This window comes from Ictidomys tridecemlineatus, chromosome 2 (assembly GCF_052094955.1).
Source record: "Ictidomys tridecemlineatus isolate mIctTri1 chromosome 2, mIctTri1.hap1, whole genome shotgun sequence".
NCBI lineage: Eukaryota > Metazoa > Chordata > Mammalia > Rodentia > Sciuridae > Ictidomys > Ictidomys tridecemlineatus.
In genome coordinates this window covers 5,496,790-5,512,987 of record NC_135478.1, presented here as the reverse complement: position 1 = coordinate 5,512,987, position 16,198 = coordinate 5,496,790, and the positions used below count along the sequence as shown (strand labels likewise).

At 55.5% G+C, this 16,198-nt stretch overlaps 1 protein-coding gene across 1 annotated transcript; it reads right to left on the bottom strand.

Moving 5' to 3' along the window:
- Window positions 1–208: 208 nt before the first annotated feature.
- Window positions 209–1,920, bottom strand: Nfilz (NFIL3 like basic leucine zipper). Its single transcript, XM_040291191.2, has one exon. It carries the CDS (start codon window positions 1,849–1,851, stop codon window positions 1,018–1,020), a length of 834 nt encoding a protein of 277 aa, XP_040147125.2. The 5' UTR covers window positions 1,852–1,920; the 3' UTR covers window positions 209–1,017.
- Between the last annotated feature and the right edge of the window lie 14,278 nt (window positions 1,921–16,198).

Here is a 16,198-nt window from a genome sequence, read left to right as displayed (position 1 = left end):
TGGGGTTCGCTCCTGAGGCTTGAGGACCCCGCTGGCTGGGGACCTCAGAGCTCAGCGCAGCACCTGGGCCTCGGGGCCTCCTGCCCCACCGCCCTCCCAGCAATGGGAGCCACGGTCTTTTTACTCAGAATGTGATAAAATCTCCAAAAAAAAAATATATATATATATATATATATATATATATATATATATATATATATATCCTGAGTAAAAGCGGAGAAGGGGCTCTGGGCAGCTCCAGGGGTCTGGGCCTGGGGTCCCTCCCTGCAGAGTGGCTCCTTTGTCCATCCAGCTGCAGTGTGTCCACCTGGTCCCTGGGGAGCAGCTGGGGAGACATTGCTGACCTGTCGCTGCAACTCAGGACCCTGACCCAAGACGTGGAGGAAGCCCCCAGGCACGGCTGAATTCCAAACCCAGCCCTGAGCCAGGCCCGAGAGCCCCCGAGAGGTGAGTGAACCCCATTATCACTATCCCCAGAGCACCAGGCCATCCCCAGAAGAGGAATCAAGGCCACCCTGGAGAGGGACACGGAGGGAGGATCTCAGGTCAGGAGGGGGTGGAAGCAGGGACAGGGAATCCTCCGTAAATGGGGAATGAATGAAGCCCGTGAATGGGGGGGGGACTCCGTGAACAGCTGAGGAAGGGTCAGGGGCAGCGGAAAGATGGCGGACGGTGAGGGACAGATGGGGGACAGGACGGTGGGGTGGGCGGAGGATGACTACAGGGATGGGGGTGGGGGGCAGAGGGATGAGCAGAAGAAAGGAGGGGAAGGAGCAGCCCAAGCCCAGGTTGACGGTGGGGCAGTCGCTAGGCACCAGGACGGGCCTTGTGCCCCCCACTGCGGGCCTGCCCTGGACCCTGAGAGGGGGACCGTCCCCTCCCCACAGGCCTTGCCAGCTCTGGGAGCTCATCACGGCCAGGCCACTCGCCCCTGGACAAACCCTGCCGGATGCCAACCGCCTGCTGAAGGCCTGAACTCACGGGGAGGCCCTGAGAGAGGCCCGGCCACTCCCAGCCTCAGAGCAGCCCGCCCAAGGCCTGGGATTTGATGCGCACTTTGTGGGGCAGCGAGGGCTGAGCCAGACCCTGGGGACCGTTCCCTGGGACCGGGCAGGTCACGGTGGCAGAAAGCCCCGTGGGGTCTGCAGAGGGTGTCAGCAACAAATCTGACGGCCCTGGGGCCCGGCATCCAGGGGACACGGGTGACCACAGTCCCCAGCAAGACTTGAGCTCTGGTCTGGACCCCACCTGCCCCTCCAAGAGGTGACACCGGAAGAGGGCAGCGGGGAGGGCAGCCTGCAAGGCCACGTCAATGTTCTCTGGGGCCAGGGAAGCAGAGTCCGGCGAGAACCTGGAAGAGGAGGCCAGGCCGGCCCACCCCTGGGCCATCAGGCAGCCCTGGCACCCTGGGATCCCAGCATCCAGGGAATACGGCCCCCGGAGGCCGCCCTGGGAGCCAGCCAGGCACGAGAGTGGTTCGACCGCAGGGTGGGGCGCCGCCGTCCAGGGAGACTCCCACAGCAGGGCCTGCAGCGGCGCCGTCCCGGGTCCCCCCGCCGGAGGCAGGAGGCCGAAGCGCAGCCTGAGCGCCCGCAGCTCGGCCCGCAGCAGCGCGTTCTCCTCCAGCAGCGCCGCCAGCCTGCTCTCCACCGCCACGTCGTTGAGACGCCGCTTCTCCCGGGACCTCTTGGCCGCCTCGTTGTTCTTCCGCCGCTTCTCCCAGTAGACAGTGTCCTTCTTCTCCTCCGGCATGAACTCCCTCTGCCTTCGCACGGCTGGGCCCCGGCCCCGGGCAACCCAGAGAGTCTTGCTGGGACCTTGAGCTATGTCTGGCAGGCCCAGCACGTCCATGTCCAGGGCCACCTGGGAACCTGGGAAAGAGGACAGAGGTCTTGGACTGAACACCGGGGGTTGACCCAGATGACCTCTCCCTTGGATTTACCCTGTGTCTCTGCCATCACTGGTGGAGGGGACAGCTGGAATGGGGATTGGGTTGGAGGCCAGGGTGGAGACGGAGAGATGGTGGGCAGTAAGGGGAGCTGGTGGGCGGCTTGAGGCCTGAGGGGGGAAGCACTTAGTAAGGCCTCCAAGCGGAGGCCACTTGGCCAGAAGAGGCTTAAGAGCATCCCAGAGTCATCCTGGAGAGCCAGTCAGCAGGACAGAGGCTGCTCCCCGGGCATTCTCCTTACCACTGAGAAGGTCAGAAAACAAGCCAAGGGCTCAGTTTAATCTGAGATCCAGGGTAAAGTTCTTGGAGACCCAAGGAAGACAGAAGGGAGGCTGAACCTAGAAAGAGAGAATGTGTGACCATGCAGTTAAACGGGCCAAGCTGGGGTCAGAAGACAAGCTGCTATTCACCCAGATTGCACCACAAAATCTCCCCCATCTGTGGCTGGAATTTTGATGGGCCCAAGGCATGAATAAGTGGACTGATGGAAAAACACCTAATAACGGCACAGTGTCTTTAAATTTTCTAACAGTGAATGAATGACCTGTTGGATGGTGCCTTAGTCCACTTTCTGTTGCTAAATCCAAATGCCTCAGATTGTAGGATAATTTGTAAAGAATATAAATTTATTTAGCTCATTGTTCTGGAGACTTGGCACCTGCTGGTGGCCCCCCTGCTCCATCATAACATGGTGGAAGGCATCACGTGACAAAGCAAGGGTGCACAGAGGGCCCACCTGCATAGCAAAGCCTCTCCCTCCATTGACCATTCATCTGTTAATCCACGAATGCGTTTGCTACTTGTACAGGAGGAGTCCTCGTGACTCAGTCACTTCCCAAAGCACCCCCCAAATACCGTTAACGTATGGATTGGGGAATTAACTTCCAAGTCCAGGAAATTTGAGGAGAACCTTCAAACCATAGCAGATTGATGGAGGGTGAGCAAGTGGTAGATGCACTAAGTGAGTGCACAATGGGCATGGGAGGTGGATGGTGTTTGAGAGTGGACAGGTGACACATAAGATGGAATGATGGATGGTGAGCTAGTGGGGGAGTGGACAGAGGGACAGACAAGGGAAAAGTTTAGTGAGTGGATGGTGACTGGGTGGGTGGATGGATAAATGGATGGATGAATGCATGGCTGGCTCGATGGCTGGATGGATGGATGGGTGGAAGGGTGGATGGATGGAATAGATGAGTGGGTGAATGAGTAGATGGAGATGAATGGATGGTTGGAGATGGATGGATATATAGAGATGGGTGGATGAAAAGATAAGTGAATGAGATGGATGGTAGATGGACATAAATAGATGGATGTGAATAGAAGGATGGATGGATGGAGATGAGTGGAAGGAAGGAAGGAAGGAAGAAAGGAAGGAAGGAGTTGGATAAATGGACTGGTTGGAGATGGATAGGTGGATAGAGATGGTGGATGGATAGAAGGACAGAAATGGATGGATGCATGCATGAATGGATGGAAGGGTGGATGGATGGACATAGATGGGTAGATGGGTAAATGGAGATGGATGAATGGATTGGAGATGGATAGGTAGATGGATGGGATAGAAGGATGGATGGATGGATGAAGATGGATGAAGATGAGTAGATGGAAGGAAGGATGGATGGAGAGATGGATGGATGGATGGATGGATGGATGGATGGATGGGTGGGTAGATGGATGGATGGATGAAAGGATGAGTGAATGGAAATAGATGGGTGGATGGACATGAATAGATGGACAGAGATGGAAGGATGAATGGATGGAGATGGATGGGTAGATGGAGATGGATAGATGAATAGGTTGGGGGTAGATGGATGGAGATAGATGGATGGATAGATGGATGGAGAAGAATGGATGGATAGGCAGATGGCTTTTTTTTTGTCCACCATTTTATCCTTGGTACTTAACATTGTGTTTGTGGTAAATTCACTAATTGTTGAGTAAATGAATCAATGATGAAAACAACCTGTTCACAGATGGAGAACGTTTGGCCTTCCTACTGAACTCCAGCCAAAAAAAAATGAAACCCACCACATTGCCCTGTTTGCTTTGGCCACCAAGAAACTCAGCACTCAGTTTTAAGATAAATGGTGGTAGCTTTTGCTGGACGCAGTGGCTCATACCTGTAATCCCAGCAATTCAGGAGTCTGAGGCGGGAGGATCACAAGTTTGAAGCAGCCTCAGCAACTTCATGAGGCCCTATCTCAAAAATAAAAGGGCTGGGGATGTAGCTCAGTGGTAGAGTGCCCCTGGGTTTCAATCCCCAGTACCCCTCCCCCCAAAAAATGGTATCAGCTTGAATCGGGAGCGCATATTTTCCTTCTCCTCCAAGGTTTTTTCTTGAATTAAGTCTTTTCCTCTGTGCTACCAGCTCTTGATCTTAGTGTCTGTGGCTGCATAAGATAATTCAGGTCATGTTGGAAAGGGGTGAAGGCACACACAGTCAAATCACACCACTCCAGGGACCAGGATCCTAAGTCCACATTCTAAGGGCGCTCTGCTCCAAAATATGAAAAATAAATAAACAGAGACATTTCAAAAAATTCTGCATAACTTATTCCTTAAAGGAGAATCACAAAATACACTAAAGGCTCAGAGAGGTCCTGCAAAAGTAAGTTTTAGTTTTGTTTGACTTGCGTGTTCTCCAACCTACTTGTCTGTGATATGTTTATGCTTCACTAAACACTTTGGGATATAAGGATTTTTTTTTTTTTTGCAATGAACCAATAAATGCACAGATTTTTTTTTAAAATGAACCATTAAGCATTATTTTTCAATGAACCACTAACTACATTAGCGTTTTTGGAATGAACCATTAAATGTACAAATATTTTTAATAAATCAATAAATGCAAGAATATTTGAACAAGGAGCATCAGCAGATGAATAAGTGGTCGCAAGGCAGGCACCATGACAGAGGGGTCCAATGAGCCTGAACGGCTCCTCTCCCCCCACGTGGCTGGCCTGGGACATCCACTGCCCAGACGGCTCACCCGAGTTCCCAGGTGGACAAGCCCCAGACACGGTACTCTCTGCCACCAGCCTGTCCTGTCCTGGGGACTTCAGAGGAGATCCCCACAATCGTCCCAACTTCAAGTGATGCTGACCACAGCCCAGGAACTGATGAGCACCTGGGGAGGGGTCAAGGCCATCCTGAGGTGGCCGGAACCCAGCTGGGTTGGGAAGGAGAGTGGGGACAACCAGGGGTCCTCAAAAGCCACGCCAACCAGCTGGACCACGTGGCCCAGTCCTCCTGCTTTTCTGTATACCCCCTGGGGATCCCTGCAGCACGGTTCACAGTGGCCAAGACACAGAGCCAACCGAGTGTCCACCGACAGACAAATGGATAAAGGAAATGTGGTCTCGATGCATGAGGAGAGCTATTCAGTCATCCAAAAGGGATGAGGTCCTGTCACCGGGGAAACATGGATGAACCTGGGGACGTGACAGCGAGTGAAACAAGCCAGGCACCGCAAGCAAGAACTTCCTGTTCCCACTCATAGCAGAAGGGAGCGGACAGTGGCCACTAGGAAGTGGGCAGGGTGAGGGAGAAGCGTATGAAGGCCACACACACACACACACACACACACACAGTGATAAGGAGATGCTGGTTTTGTTGGTTTGTGTTTTGGGGGTGGCTGGGGATGGAACCCAGGGCCTGTGCGTGCGAGGCAGGCCCTCTACCAGCTGAGCTACACCCCCAGTCCCAAGATAAGGCGATGGAAATGCTCCTTAACCCTGATTTGATTGTCACATATTTTATACATGGATTGATTGTCACACTGTACCCCATACCCAACAGAAATCTTTATGTGTCAGTTAGAAAGAAAAAAAAAAAAAAACCTAGTTTCTAAAAGCCAAGCCAGGGCCAGCAGATGCCCAAGGAAGAAGACCCAGCATAGGCAGGTGGTCAGATAAAGGGCAGGACAGGCTGAGCGCTCTGGGGCGGACACTGTCATGCAAAGCCCGTGAGGTGGAGGGTGGCTCCGTTTCACTGTGGCACTCCGTGCCAGAGTCCGTCCTCACTGTGGCTTGGTCTGAGTCCGCCAACCGCTGCTTCCCTACACCTCTGCTGGGACCAGATGGGGCAGCAGATAGCCTCAGGGCCCGGGTCTATTTAGAGAGGAGGCAGTGAGGGCCAGGCCTTCCTGTGGTCACGGAGGAAGCGCTAAGGAGGGGGTGAGCAGAGCCACCCCTTGAAGCGGCCAGAGGGTGAGGAAACAGGAAAGTGGCCTCCCTCACAGAGGCCCGGCCAGCTCCACCCTAGTCCTCCACAGCCCCCCTGACCCGGGGGCATTCAGCTCTGCTCACGGGTGACAGGAATGCAAGCATCTCTGCCACCTGCTGATCTCCTTTCCTTTGGTGAACACCCAGTGGAGGGCTTGCGATGACACCTGCTGTTCCGTGACCTTGCTCCCTGTCCCCGCTCCAGCCTGCTGTCCTCCAAAAAAGGGCACATTTATTGAGCTAGGCATGTGCAATGTCTCATCTGTCACTCGTGCCACCCAGGAGGACAGTATAGTATGGTCCTTATCCAGGTGTGACAGGTGAGGAACCAGGCTCTGAGCAACCCGCCCAAGCAAGCACCCGCAGGCTCCGGCGCCGTCTCCCCTGCCACGCCAGGTGGACACGCCTCGTCCACTGAAGGCGCGGTCTTGAGTCCAGTAGCACCTCTAAAGGGTAGAGGTCGGAGTCCACAAAGGAGAAGAGAGTCCAGAGACCGCAGAGCTAACTACCGGGCAGGGCTGAGATGGACACCCAGCTGTCCAGAGGCAATGTGGGGGGAAGAGGAGCACCTGCTTTGGGTATGAGATCAACATGCACAAATCAGTCGCTTCCCTACACTCGGATAATGAATCGCTAAAAAATGAATTAGGGAAGCTTCCCATTCACAATGACCTCAGGAAAAAAAAAAATACTTAGGAATAAATCTAACCCAGGAGGCGAAAGACCTCTACAAAGAAAACCACAGAGCACAGAAGAAAGAAATTGAAAAAGACACAAGAAGATAGAAAGAGGGCTGGGGATGTGGCTCAAGCGGTAGCGCGCTCGCCTGGCATGCGTGCGGCCCGGGTTCGATCCTCAGCACCATACCAACAAAGATGTTGTGTCCGCCGAGAACTAAAAAATAAATATTAAAAATAAAATTCTCTCTCTCTCTCTCTCAAAATAAATAAATAAATAATTTTAAAAAATAGAAGATAGAAAGACCCCCCCCAATCTCAGGTAGGCAGAGTTAATGTCATCAAAATGGCCATCCTACCAAAAGCGCTGTGCAGATTCCACACAGTCCCCATCAAAATCCCAACAGCACTCTCCACCAAACCAGGGGGGAAAAAGTCTTAAAATTCATTTGGAGGAGTAAGAGACCCAGAGTGGCCAACGCAGATCTGAGCCAGAAGCGCAACCCTGGAGCGTCACAGTCACCCGGTCTCAAATCCCACAACAGCTTGGTATTGGCTTCAAAGGGCACGAAGACCACGGGAATCGAACAGATGGCAGAGGCCAAGCCCCAGAGGTCCAGCCATCCGACACTAGACAAAGGAGTCAAGACGAACGCTGGAGGGAAAATGGGCTTTTTAACAAATGGAGCCGGGCGAACTGCACATCCACGTAGAGAAGGATGAAACCGGACCCCATGGTCCACCTGCACGACAGTCAGAGTGGATCCCAGACCCAGGAGTCGGACCAGAAGCCCCACAGCTGCTACAAGATAACGCAGGCAAGACTCCAACCCGTTGGACAGGCACGGACGGTCCTAACCAGACTCTAGAGCTCCAGAAATGAAACCCAGAATCAATAAGTGGGACGACATTGAATTAAAAAGCTTCTGCAGAGCAAAGTAAAAATCAGGAGCAGGAAGAGGGAGCCTACAGATCGGGAGAACTCGGCACCTCTCCTCAGGCAGGGGATTGACATCCAGAATGCACAGCAAAGAGCTCAGAGAACTGACTGCCAAAAAAAAACAATAACCCCATTAATAAATAGGCAAAGGGTAAACAGCCACTTCTCAAAAGAAAAACACCAACAGCCAACAAGCATGTGAAGAAATGGTCGGCATCCTGACAATCAGGGAAATGCCAATCAGAACCACATGAGATTCCCCCTCGCCCCGGTCATAAATGCTGATGAGAATGTGGATTAAAAAGGTGCACTCGAACACTGTGTGGGACTGCAAATTAGTGCGACCACTCTGGACAGCATTTCCTCAGAGACTAGGAATGGAACCACCATATGATCCAGCTATCCCACTCCTCAGTATTTATCCAAAGATCTAAAATCAGCAATCATAGTGACACAGACCTATAAATGTTTATAGCAGCACGATTCACCATGGCCAAGCTATGGGACCAGCCCAGGTGCCTGTCAACAGACGAATGGATTAAAAAAAAAAAAAAAAAAATGTGGTGTATATACATGATGGCATAGTACTCAGCCATAAAGAAGAATGAAATCATGGCCTTTGCTGGTCCTCGGGTGGAACTGGAGGACTTAATGAAACAAGCCTGACCCAGAAAGTCAAGGGTTGAATGTTGCCTCTCACATGTTTCCACATGTGACCAAAATAAGGAGGGGAAAGGATGGGAGAATCCCAGGAAGACAGGAGAGAGATAGCAGAGAAAGATGGACGGGGAAAGGGAGGAGTGGTCAGTGAATGTGACCGACCTCTCCCGTGTGCATACATGATTCCACCTCCGTGCATGTCACCTTTATGGACAGCCACCAGGCACGACTTTTAAAAAAAAAAAAATCTATAAATGCATGGAAGAAAGACGAGCGCGTTAGAGAAAAAGGAACCGGGGGAGGGAGGAGAGGAAGAAATCAGGGAATACCGGGGACAGAACTGGAGCAAATTACAGTCCACGCTTGTACAATTACGTCAGAGTGAACCCTGACATTGTGTGTAGATCATAATGCGCCAATAAAACTGAACACATCGTTGATGAGGAGCACCTGCCTTGTGTCCCCGCTTACATGGAAGTCAGAGAAGATGATCTCCTAGCAGTGGAGAGTAGAATGGTGGAGGGCAGGGGCAGGGGCAGCGGGCAGGAGGAAGGCTCCCACACTCCTGTAGCGCAGTAGGGTGGACTGTGGCCGTGAGTCGAGGTGGGCGGTAAGTGATGGAATATTAATTGGGTGGTAACAGGGTAGTAACTGAATATTTTGAAATAGCCCGTAGAGAGGACTTTGGGTGTTCCAATGTGACCAGAGTGACCAAGGTTTGAGGTGAAGGCCGTGCGGATGACCCTGATCCGATCGTGGCACACGGTGCTCACGTTTTGAAATGCCACACCACAAACCATAAAGAGGTACCATGAGTGACATAGCAATTGAAATGTTTAATGCAGGAAACCAAAGAGAACCTGCCTCAACTGGTTCAAGTTCTCCTACGGGGCACGTCCGGGCCATGAGCGTGCAGGGAAACCCACAAGCCATTGCCATTCATTACTGCTGTCCTTGTCATCCTCCGGATCCCCTCCCTCTAGACTCCCGCTGTCAGACCCCTGCGCTGTCGGTGTTGAAAGGACTCCACGAGGATCTGGGGATCAACCTGCGCGACTGAATCCGTTTATGGTGATGGAATCGAACTTCCACTCAGGAGGGCAGACCCAGAGCACACCCAGACCTCCCTAGTCCTCCCCAAATACCGGAAAAGGGTCTGGCCTCCTGAGGGAGCAGAGAATATCAGTGCGATTTTCAAGGAGGTTCACAATGACTCCCATCAAGTGACCCAGAGGTCTGGGGCTGGGGCTCAGTGGCAGGGCGCTCGCCGAGCACGTGTGAGGCACTGGATTCGATCCTCAGCACCACCAAAAAAAATAAATAAATGAAATAAAGGCACGGTGTCCATCTACAACTCAAAAAACATTTCTAAAACAGAAAGGAGAGAATCTCAGCCACGAAACAAGAACAGAAGCTTATGAACCCAAAACAGGTAGATCCTCGGTTCAGGCAGGACCCGCTGGAGCTCGGATGATAATACACCAAATGGGGCGACTCGGAGAAAGGAAACCGGGCCCCAGGTCACAGGGGATTTTAGTGGCAAAATGAAGCCAGAACCTGGGGCCCAGAGCTTAGCAGCCCAGATCCAAAGGGTCACTGTGGAGCTGAGCCTTCGGGGCCGCTGGGCCTCTCTCAGGCTTCTCAGGTTGGGTCTGTGGTCTCCCTCCCTCTCTGCGGCTGGGCTTCTCTTTCCTGCATGTGAGGTTCCTAGGGAATGGGCTCTGGGCCCCGAGGAGACGGGTCCCCTCCTCCCAGTGATAACGCAAGCCAAGCTCACGGGCAGAAGAGGACCTGAGAGAAACTAAGAGAGACAGCCCGCGCTGGCCGTGGCCTGGATTCCGTCACTGCATGTCATATCCAGGTGTCCAAACATCCCGCTGCACCCCGTAAGTACGCCTCATCATTGCCTGTCAATGAAACTGTGTTGGCAGGGGTTCAAGGGTACCCACTGGAGGCAGGGGTTCTGAGGATCCAATTGTCAATTGTGGAGTACGACGCCGGCACCCCAAGGTGGTCTCCCGCGGCACGCCTCCTGGGGTTGCCACCCTCTTCTTTGAACCCCAAAGACACCCGGGACCAGGACAGACCTACAGTGGCTTGTGGACCCACTGGGCCAGGGAGGAGCAGTCACAACTTTGAAAGGATCAAAAAAAAGAAAAGAAAAAAAAAAGGTGTGAAAAAAAGATGAATCAAGGTGGGGGGAGGCTGCCTCACAGATTCCACACCCACGTGGCCCAAGGGCACCGCAGGTTTTCCATCTGTCCCGTGCTTCACGGGAAGATAAAAGTGACCACAGACTCTCCAGTGGGTGTCGGGCTCCTCAGCGTTCACCAGCCAAAGGTGACGTTTTTGAGGCCTGGGTACCTCTGGGGACTCTGCTTTCCTTGTTGCTTACAAAAGAAACGCTCCTTTGTTCACCGCCGTGATGAGAGGACAGTTTTCCCCCTGAAATGGTCAAAGATTTTCAGAAGTGATAAAACCCACCACTGGCAAGGATGCGGTGAGATGGGCACTTGAGTACTCAGAAGGGAGAGATGTAAACTGCTTCCTGGCAAAGCGATTCAGAAACAAAGCAAAGCGGGACTCACGCCCTGGCTGGTGAGGGCGGGCATTTCTTCCCTTCCACCTGGGCACCCCAGGCTTCTCTCTGCCCCTCTCTGGCCTCAGGAGCCCCCATATCCCTCCTCAGACGCACCACTCCAGCCCTTTGGCCTCCCCCTGTCTCCTGAACCGATGCCCTTCCAAGTCCCTGTTGTTCTTTCTGCCTGAAACATTTTTCCTCGCCTCTTCCCCAAGCCAGATTGCATCCCTCTGTCGATGCCACCTCCTACAGGAAGCTCACCAGGTGGACACCAGCCAGGTAGACCAGGAAGCTCTGCTGGGTTCCCGGGGGCCCGGGATTCCATCATCACCCATGACCCTGGGCGCACAGCTCTCCAGAACAGTCACTCAACTGCATACAGGAGGTGTGAAGTATTTGGAGAAGGGAGTATGATCTGTGCGATCCTGAGGAAGGGGGCTCCGTGGAGCTGCAGGTTTGGGCCAGTATCTGAAAGAATCTTCTAAGAACTCCTGCTCCCAACCCAGCAGAGGTTGACTAGGGAGGCAGTGAGCTGCCTGTCCCAGGAGGTGAGCAAGCGGGGAGTTGGGAACTGCTGGTCCATCCCTGACTCCTCCACCCCCCCACCCACCCACAGGGGTGACGAGGGGCCTCCTCACCACGGCTGCATGTGACTCGGGGAGGACAGGGGCCACGCAGGGGCTGTTCCCACGCCCTGGGCAGCCCAACCCCTTCCTGGGAAGAGCCTCAGAGCCCCAGGAGGCTGCACTCTCACAATGAGCGAGCCCCTGCCTCCTAAAGGCCCCAGCGAAACCAACCTCCGAAACCGAGAAGCCTCAGCCGGAGCTCAGATTTCCCGGGGAAAACGCGAGGCACCGTGGGCCGCGGCTGCCCGCCCGCCTCAGGCCCCCCTCCCAGGGGCACAGGAGAGGCCGGAAGCCGTTGGTACCTCCTGTGCCCAGCCCACAGGCCCAGCGGGAGTCCTGGGCGCCGGGAGAAGGTTGGTAGGCAGGAAGCAGGGGGCGGGGAGGCCGTGCCCGGAGCCCGTGGCCAGGCTCCCAGCCCTGTTCTGCCAAACTTGGACACGGGCCTCCTCTCCCCAAGCCTCAGTTTTCCAACTGTTAAATGGGCACAAGACGGGTTCGCAGTCGAGCAGGCAACACGCCGGTCTCCAAAGTCATGGGCATCCAGTTATGGGACCCCGAGAGCTCACGAAGCCCCCGGCGGGCTCACAGGGTCTGGCCCCACACCAGGACAGGGCAGGGGATGGACAGTCCACCTTCTAGAAGTCAGTGGAACAAACTTCATTCTGCCTGTCCATTCTGCCTGAATCAAAAAAATCCTCCCTCAAAAGGGAGCCTCAGACCCGTCCTCCTCCCCCGGCCTCTCTCACACCCAGGGGGGTGCTCAGGACTCGTAATGGGCCCTGCCCAGCCCCAGGCCCAGCTGCAGGGCAGAAGCTCAAGGCCACTCACCCTGACATTAACCCTTCCCAGGCCTGAGCAGTGTGGCCAGGAAGAGCTGGGGACACCTGGTCCTGGTCACCAGGCCTCAAAGGAAGGAAGCTTAGAGGTGCCACATCCTGGCAAGGCCAGGACCCCGCCAGCGCCTGCCCCCCAGACCCCAGCTGGGGAAGGGTCTCCCTCCCGGGCACCTGAGCCCCATGTCCCCAGGGGCAAGTGGCTGGACCCCCCAGGCCCACCCAGCCCCCACCCTCCGTGGGCACGTCTCCTTAACCCACGCGGAGCCCTGGGGGCTGTGACTTGGCCTCTCCCTGGACGGCACTCAGGGGACACCCAGCCCTCAGGGCCACCCACACCCAGCGTCCGAGGTCCCCACCTTCCTCCATGAAGCCAGCAGCAGCCGCGCCCCAACCTCTCCATGTTGGGCAAGCGCTCCCCACTGAGCTGCACCCCAGCCCTTTCCAGTTACTTTTGAGACCAGTTTATTTTGCAAAGCGTTTGAGGCGGGCATTGAATTGCCATCCCCGGCCTCGGTCCCCTGCGTAGCTGTGACCACAGGCACGTGCCCTTGAGCCTGGCCTGGGTGTCCTACTCCACGTTTACAACAAGGATGACAAAGCCAGGGTGATTCTCAAAGACGTCATCTCACATCAGTGAAATCAGCGGCCACACATGTGCCCCCAGGCGTCCCCGCGGCACTCATACGGCAACCGAGACGTGGACAGCACCTACACGGCCAGTGCGGGACGGAGGGAGAGGGAAAATGTGGCCTACAGGCTCCGTGGGGTACTACTCAGCCCTAAAAAGTCAGAGTGGAGCCGCGCGTGGTGGCCCCCGCAACTCAGGAGGCTGAGGCTGGAGGATCAAAAGTTGGAGGTCAGCCTTGGCAACTTAGTGAGACCCTGTCTCAAAAGACAACAAAGAGGGCTGGGGTGTGGCTCAGGTGTAGAGCACCTGGCCCCGCGTGTGAGGCCCTGGGTCTGTCCCAGCACCACATGAAAGAAAAGGCGGAGGGGAAAGGGACACCCTATCGCCTGTGACAATAAAGATGAACTCTCTGAACTGCTGACCGGCATCCTTAGTGTCAGTCTCCGCCTGGAAGACCGCCGACCCCAGTGGGCCTGGCCCCCGTCCTCAGGGCACCTGTCACACCAAGTCCTTGACTATTTTCTGGGTGAACCAGTGTGAACAGTGTTTGGTCCTCACCATGCACCCGGGAGACACAGCACCCCTTTTGCTGAGGAAGAAACAGAGGTTCTGAGGGACCCCAGGATTTTCTCAGTCGCAGCTGGCCCCGGGGTGAAGGGGGGTGGGTGAGAACCTGCACAGCTGGAGCCCAGAGCCCACCTGCTGGAATCTGAGAGGAGGCCAGCCGTGAGCAGGTCCACAGAGCTGACCTTCCGGACCAGGACAGGGGCACGGGGTGGCGTCATGGCTCAGCACTCGATGCCCACGAAGCCCCAGGGCCTCAGCCTCCCTTCTGTGACATGGGCCTCGGGAGAGCCCTGCGCAGGTGCCCTTGGGACTGTGATGTGGCCACCCCACCCGGCCCCAGGGGTGACCGTCCCCCTCGTCTTTGAAACTAGGCTCAAAGCTGGGACATTTCACTTTTTCAGCTGGAGAACGTCACAGTTCCACAGACGAGCCAAAGCGGTATCTCTAGGGATCTCAAAGAACAGGGACTGGACCCCCTGGTCCTCCCGGTCCCCCAGCCACCCACTGGCACCGTCTGAGCCCTTTCCGATTCTGCCTGTGCTAAGCATTTTAGAGACATTATCTGCCGGAGGCATCTTTTCACGATGCAATCAGATTATGCCACTTTCCTGCTTAAAACCCTCTGCACATCAAGGCTACACCCCTTCACCCCACCCAAGGGGCCCCCACAGACCAAACGGAGCTCCTCTTGCTCCCGCTCCACCCACTGGCCTTCCCACCGTCCTGGCTGGCCACAGGGCCTTCACACATGCAGCCTCAGAGCCAGGAGTGCTCTTGCCCCTCCCTCAGCCTGTCGCTCCCCTCCATCCATCAGAACTTCTCTGGGACCGTCCCCCCTGACCTCCCACTATTAGGCACTTACTAAATATCAAGCACTTCTGCTCTTGGCCTTTAGTGCCACAGGACGTCACGTTCCTATGTGCAATTGTTTGACGGACATCTCTCTCCCACGAGGCCCGTTGGGTTCTCCCTCCACGAGGCCGGGCAGCAGAGTGAGCGCGTGCACACCATCCCCAGGCTCCACCAGGGAGGAAACTGAGGCTTGCTGGCTTGAGGGCACACCAGGGCCCCCGGCCTCCTTCATTACAGACCCTGCTCACCAGGAGGCAGCCGTCCTAAGGCAGGGGACATCTGGTAACATTTCAGAGATAGATTGAGCTCCACTCTCCCCTCACCCACTCTCTTCCAGCCACGTGGGCCCCAGCGCTTCCCCCAACATTGCAAGCACAGTCCTGCCGCAGGGCCTTGGCACTGCCGGGAGAGCCCTCCCCTCAAATACCCCCATGGCTGGTTCCCTCTGCCACACCTGGAACCCTCTCTGTTCCGCTGAGGGAGAATCCTGCACCCACACCAGACTCCCGGGCCCACCAGGCCTGCAAATCCCTCCACTTCAGACGTGAAGTCCCGGGAGGGAGCCTAGGCCCAAGAGTGTTCTCCACATCACAAAGACCCAGCCCTTCTGCTCCAGGGGAACCGTGGATTCCCACTCCCAGGGCCAACCACGCCGGCGCTGGGCAAGGGCACCCACTTCTTCTTCCCCTCTGAAGAGGCCCAGAGCCCCCAGACGCCCTGCTGCAGCCGGGTGCACAGTAATCGCCTAATAAACGTCTGAATGAAAGGGTGGTGTGGAAGGAGAAACGGAGAGATGAGGAGAAAGAGGGAAAGAAACAGAGCGAGCAGGAGGTGCAGGGGGCGCTCACGGTCCCCAGGCCCGTCCCCGCACAGGAGCCAGAGGTCTGCGGCTGTTCACCTGCCTCCAACACGCACCCCGTCCCGTCCCGGGACGCTGCCACCCCGCAGCAGGCAGCCAGACCCCCACCCCGCCGTCATCCTGGAGCAACAGGGCCCTGCCGCAGCCCAGCTCCCCAGGACACTGCGAGCAAGAGCCATTGCTGTCCTCCTCGCAGACCCCCAGAAACCACCCAGAAGGACAGAAGCAGAATCGCGAAGCACTGAGCCCCGGAACATCTCTCATCCAAAACCCCAAATCGGAAGCTCCTTCAGCCCCAACACAAGACGGTTCGTGGGCAACGCCACACGGGGAAATCTGTCTCATGCACAATGATTTAAAACACTGTATCACACCCTCCCCGGCTCCGTGCATAGTGGATGTGAAACACTCATGGGTTTTGCATTCAGACTTCCCCAAGTCAGCTCATCTGTACCAGCGCGAATATCACCAAATCTGAAAGAAAATTCCTGAATATGAAACACTTCTGGCTCCAGGCATCCAATACCCCAAATCTCTGCAGCAGCTGGATTTCCGCAGAAGTCCCTGAGGACCCACGCAAAGGTCTCCAGGCAGCTGAACCCCCCTCATCAGCAGAACCCCGACCAGGGCTGGGCCCCCGCTCTTTCCAGAGCAGACCCACAGGCCCCCAGCCCCCCAACAGCCAGACCCCCCAACCCCGATGCACCATCTTCACAGACCTCCAGCGCCCCTCTCGGCCCCCCCAAACCTCATGCACACAAGTGCAAGTCACCAGCGGTAGGGACCAGGGACACTGGG

Excerpts from the sequence above, each read along its gene's own strand:
- Nfilz (XM_040291191.2), bottom strand. The coding sequence starts at position 1,851 with ATGGACGTGCTGGGCCTGCCAGACATAGCTCAAGGTCCCAGCAAGACT.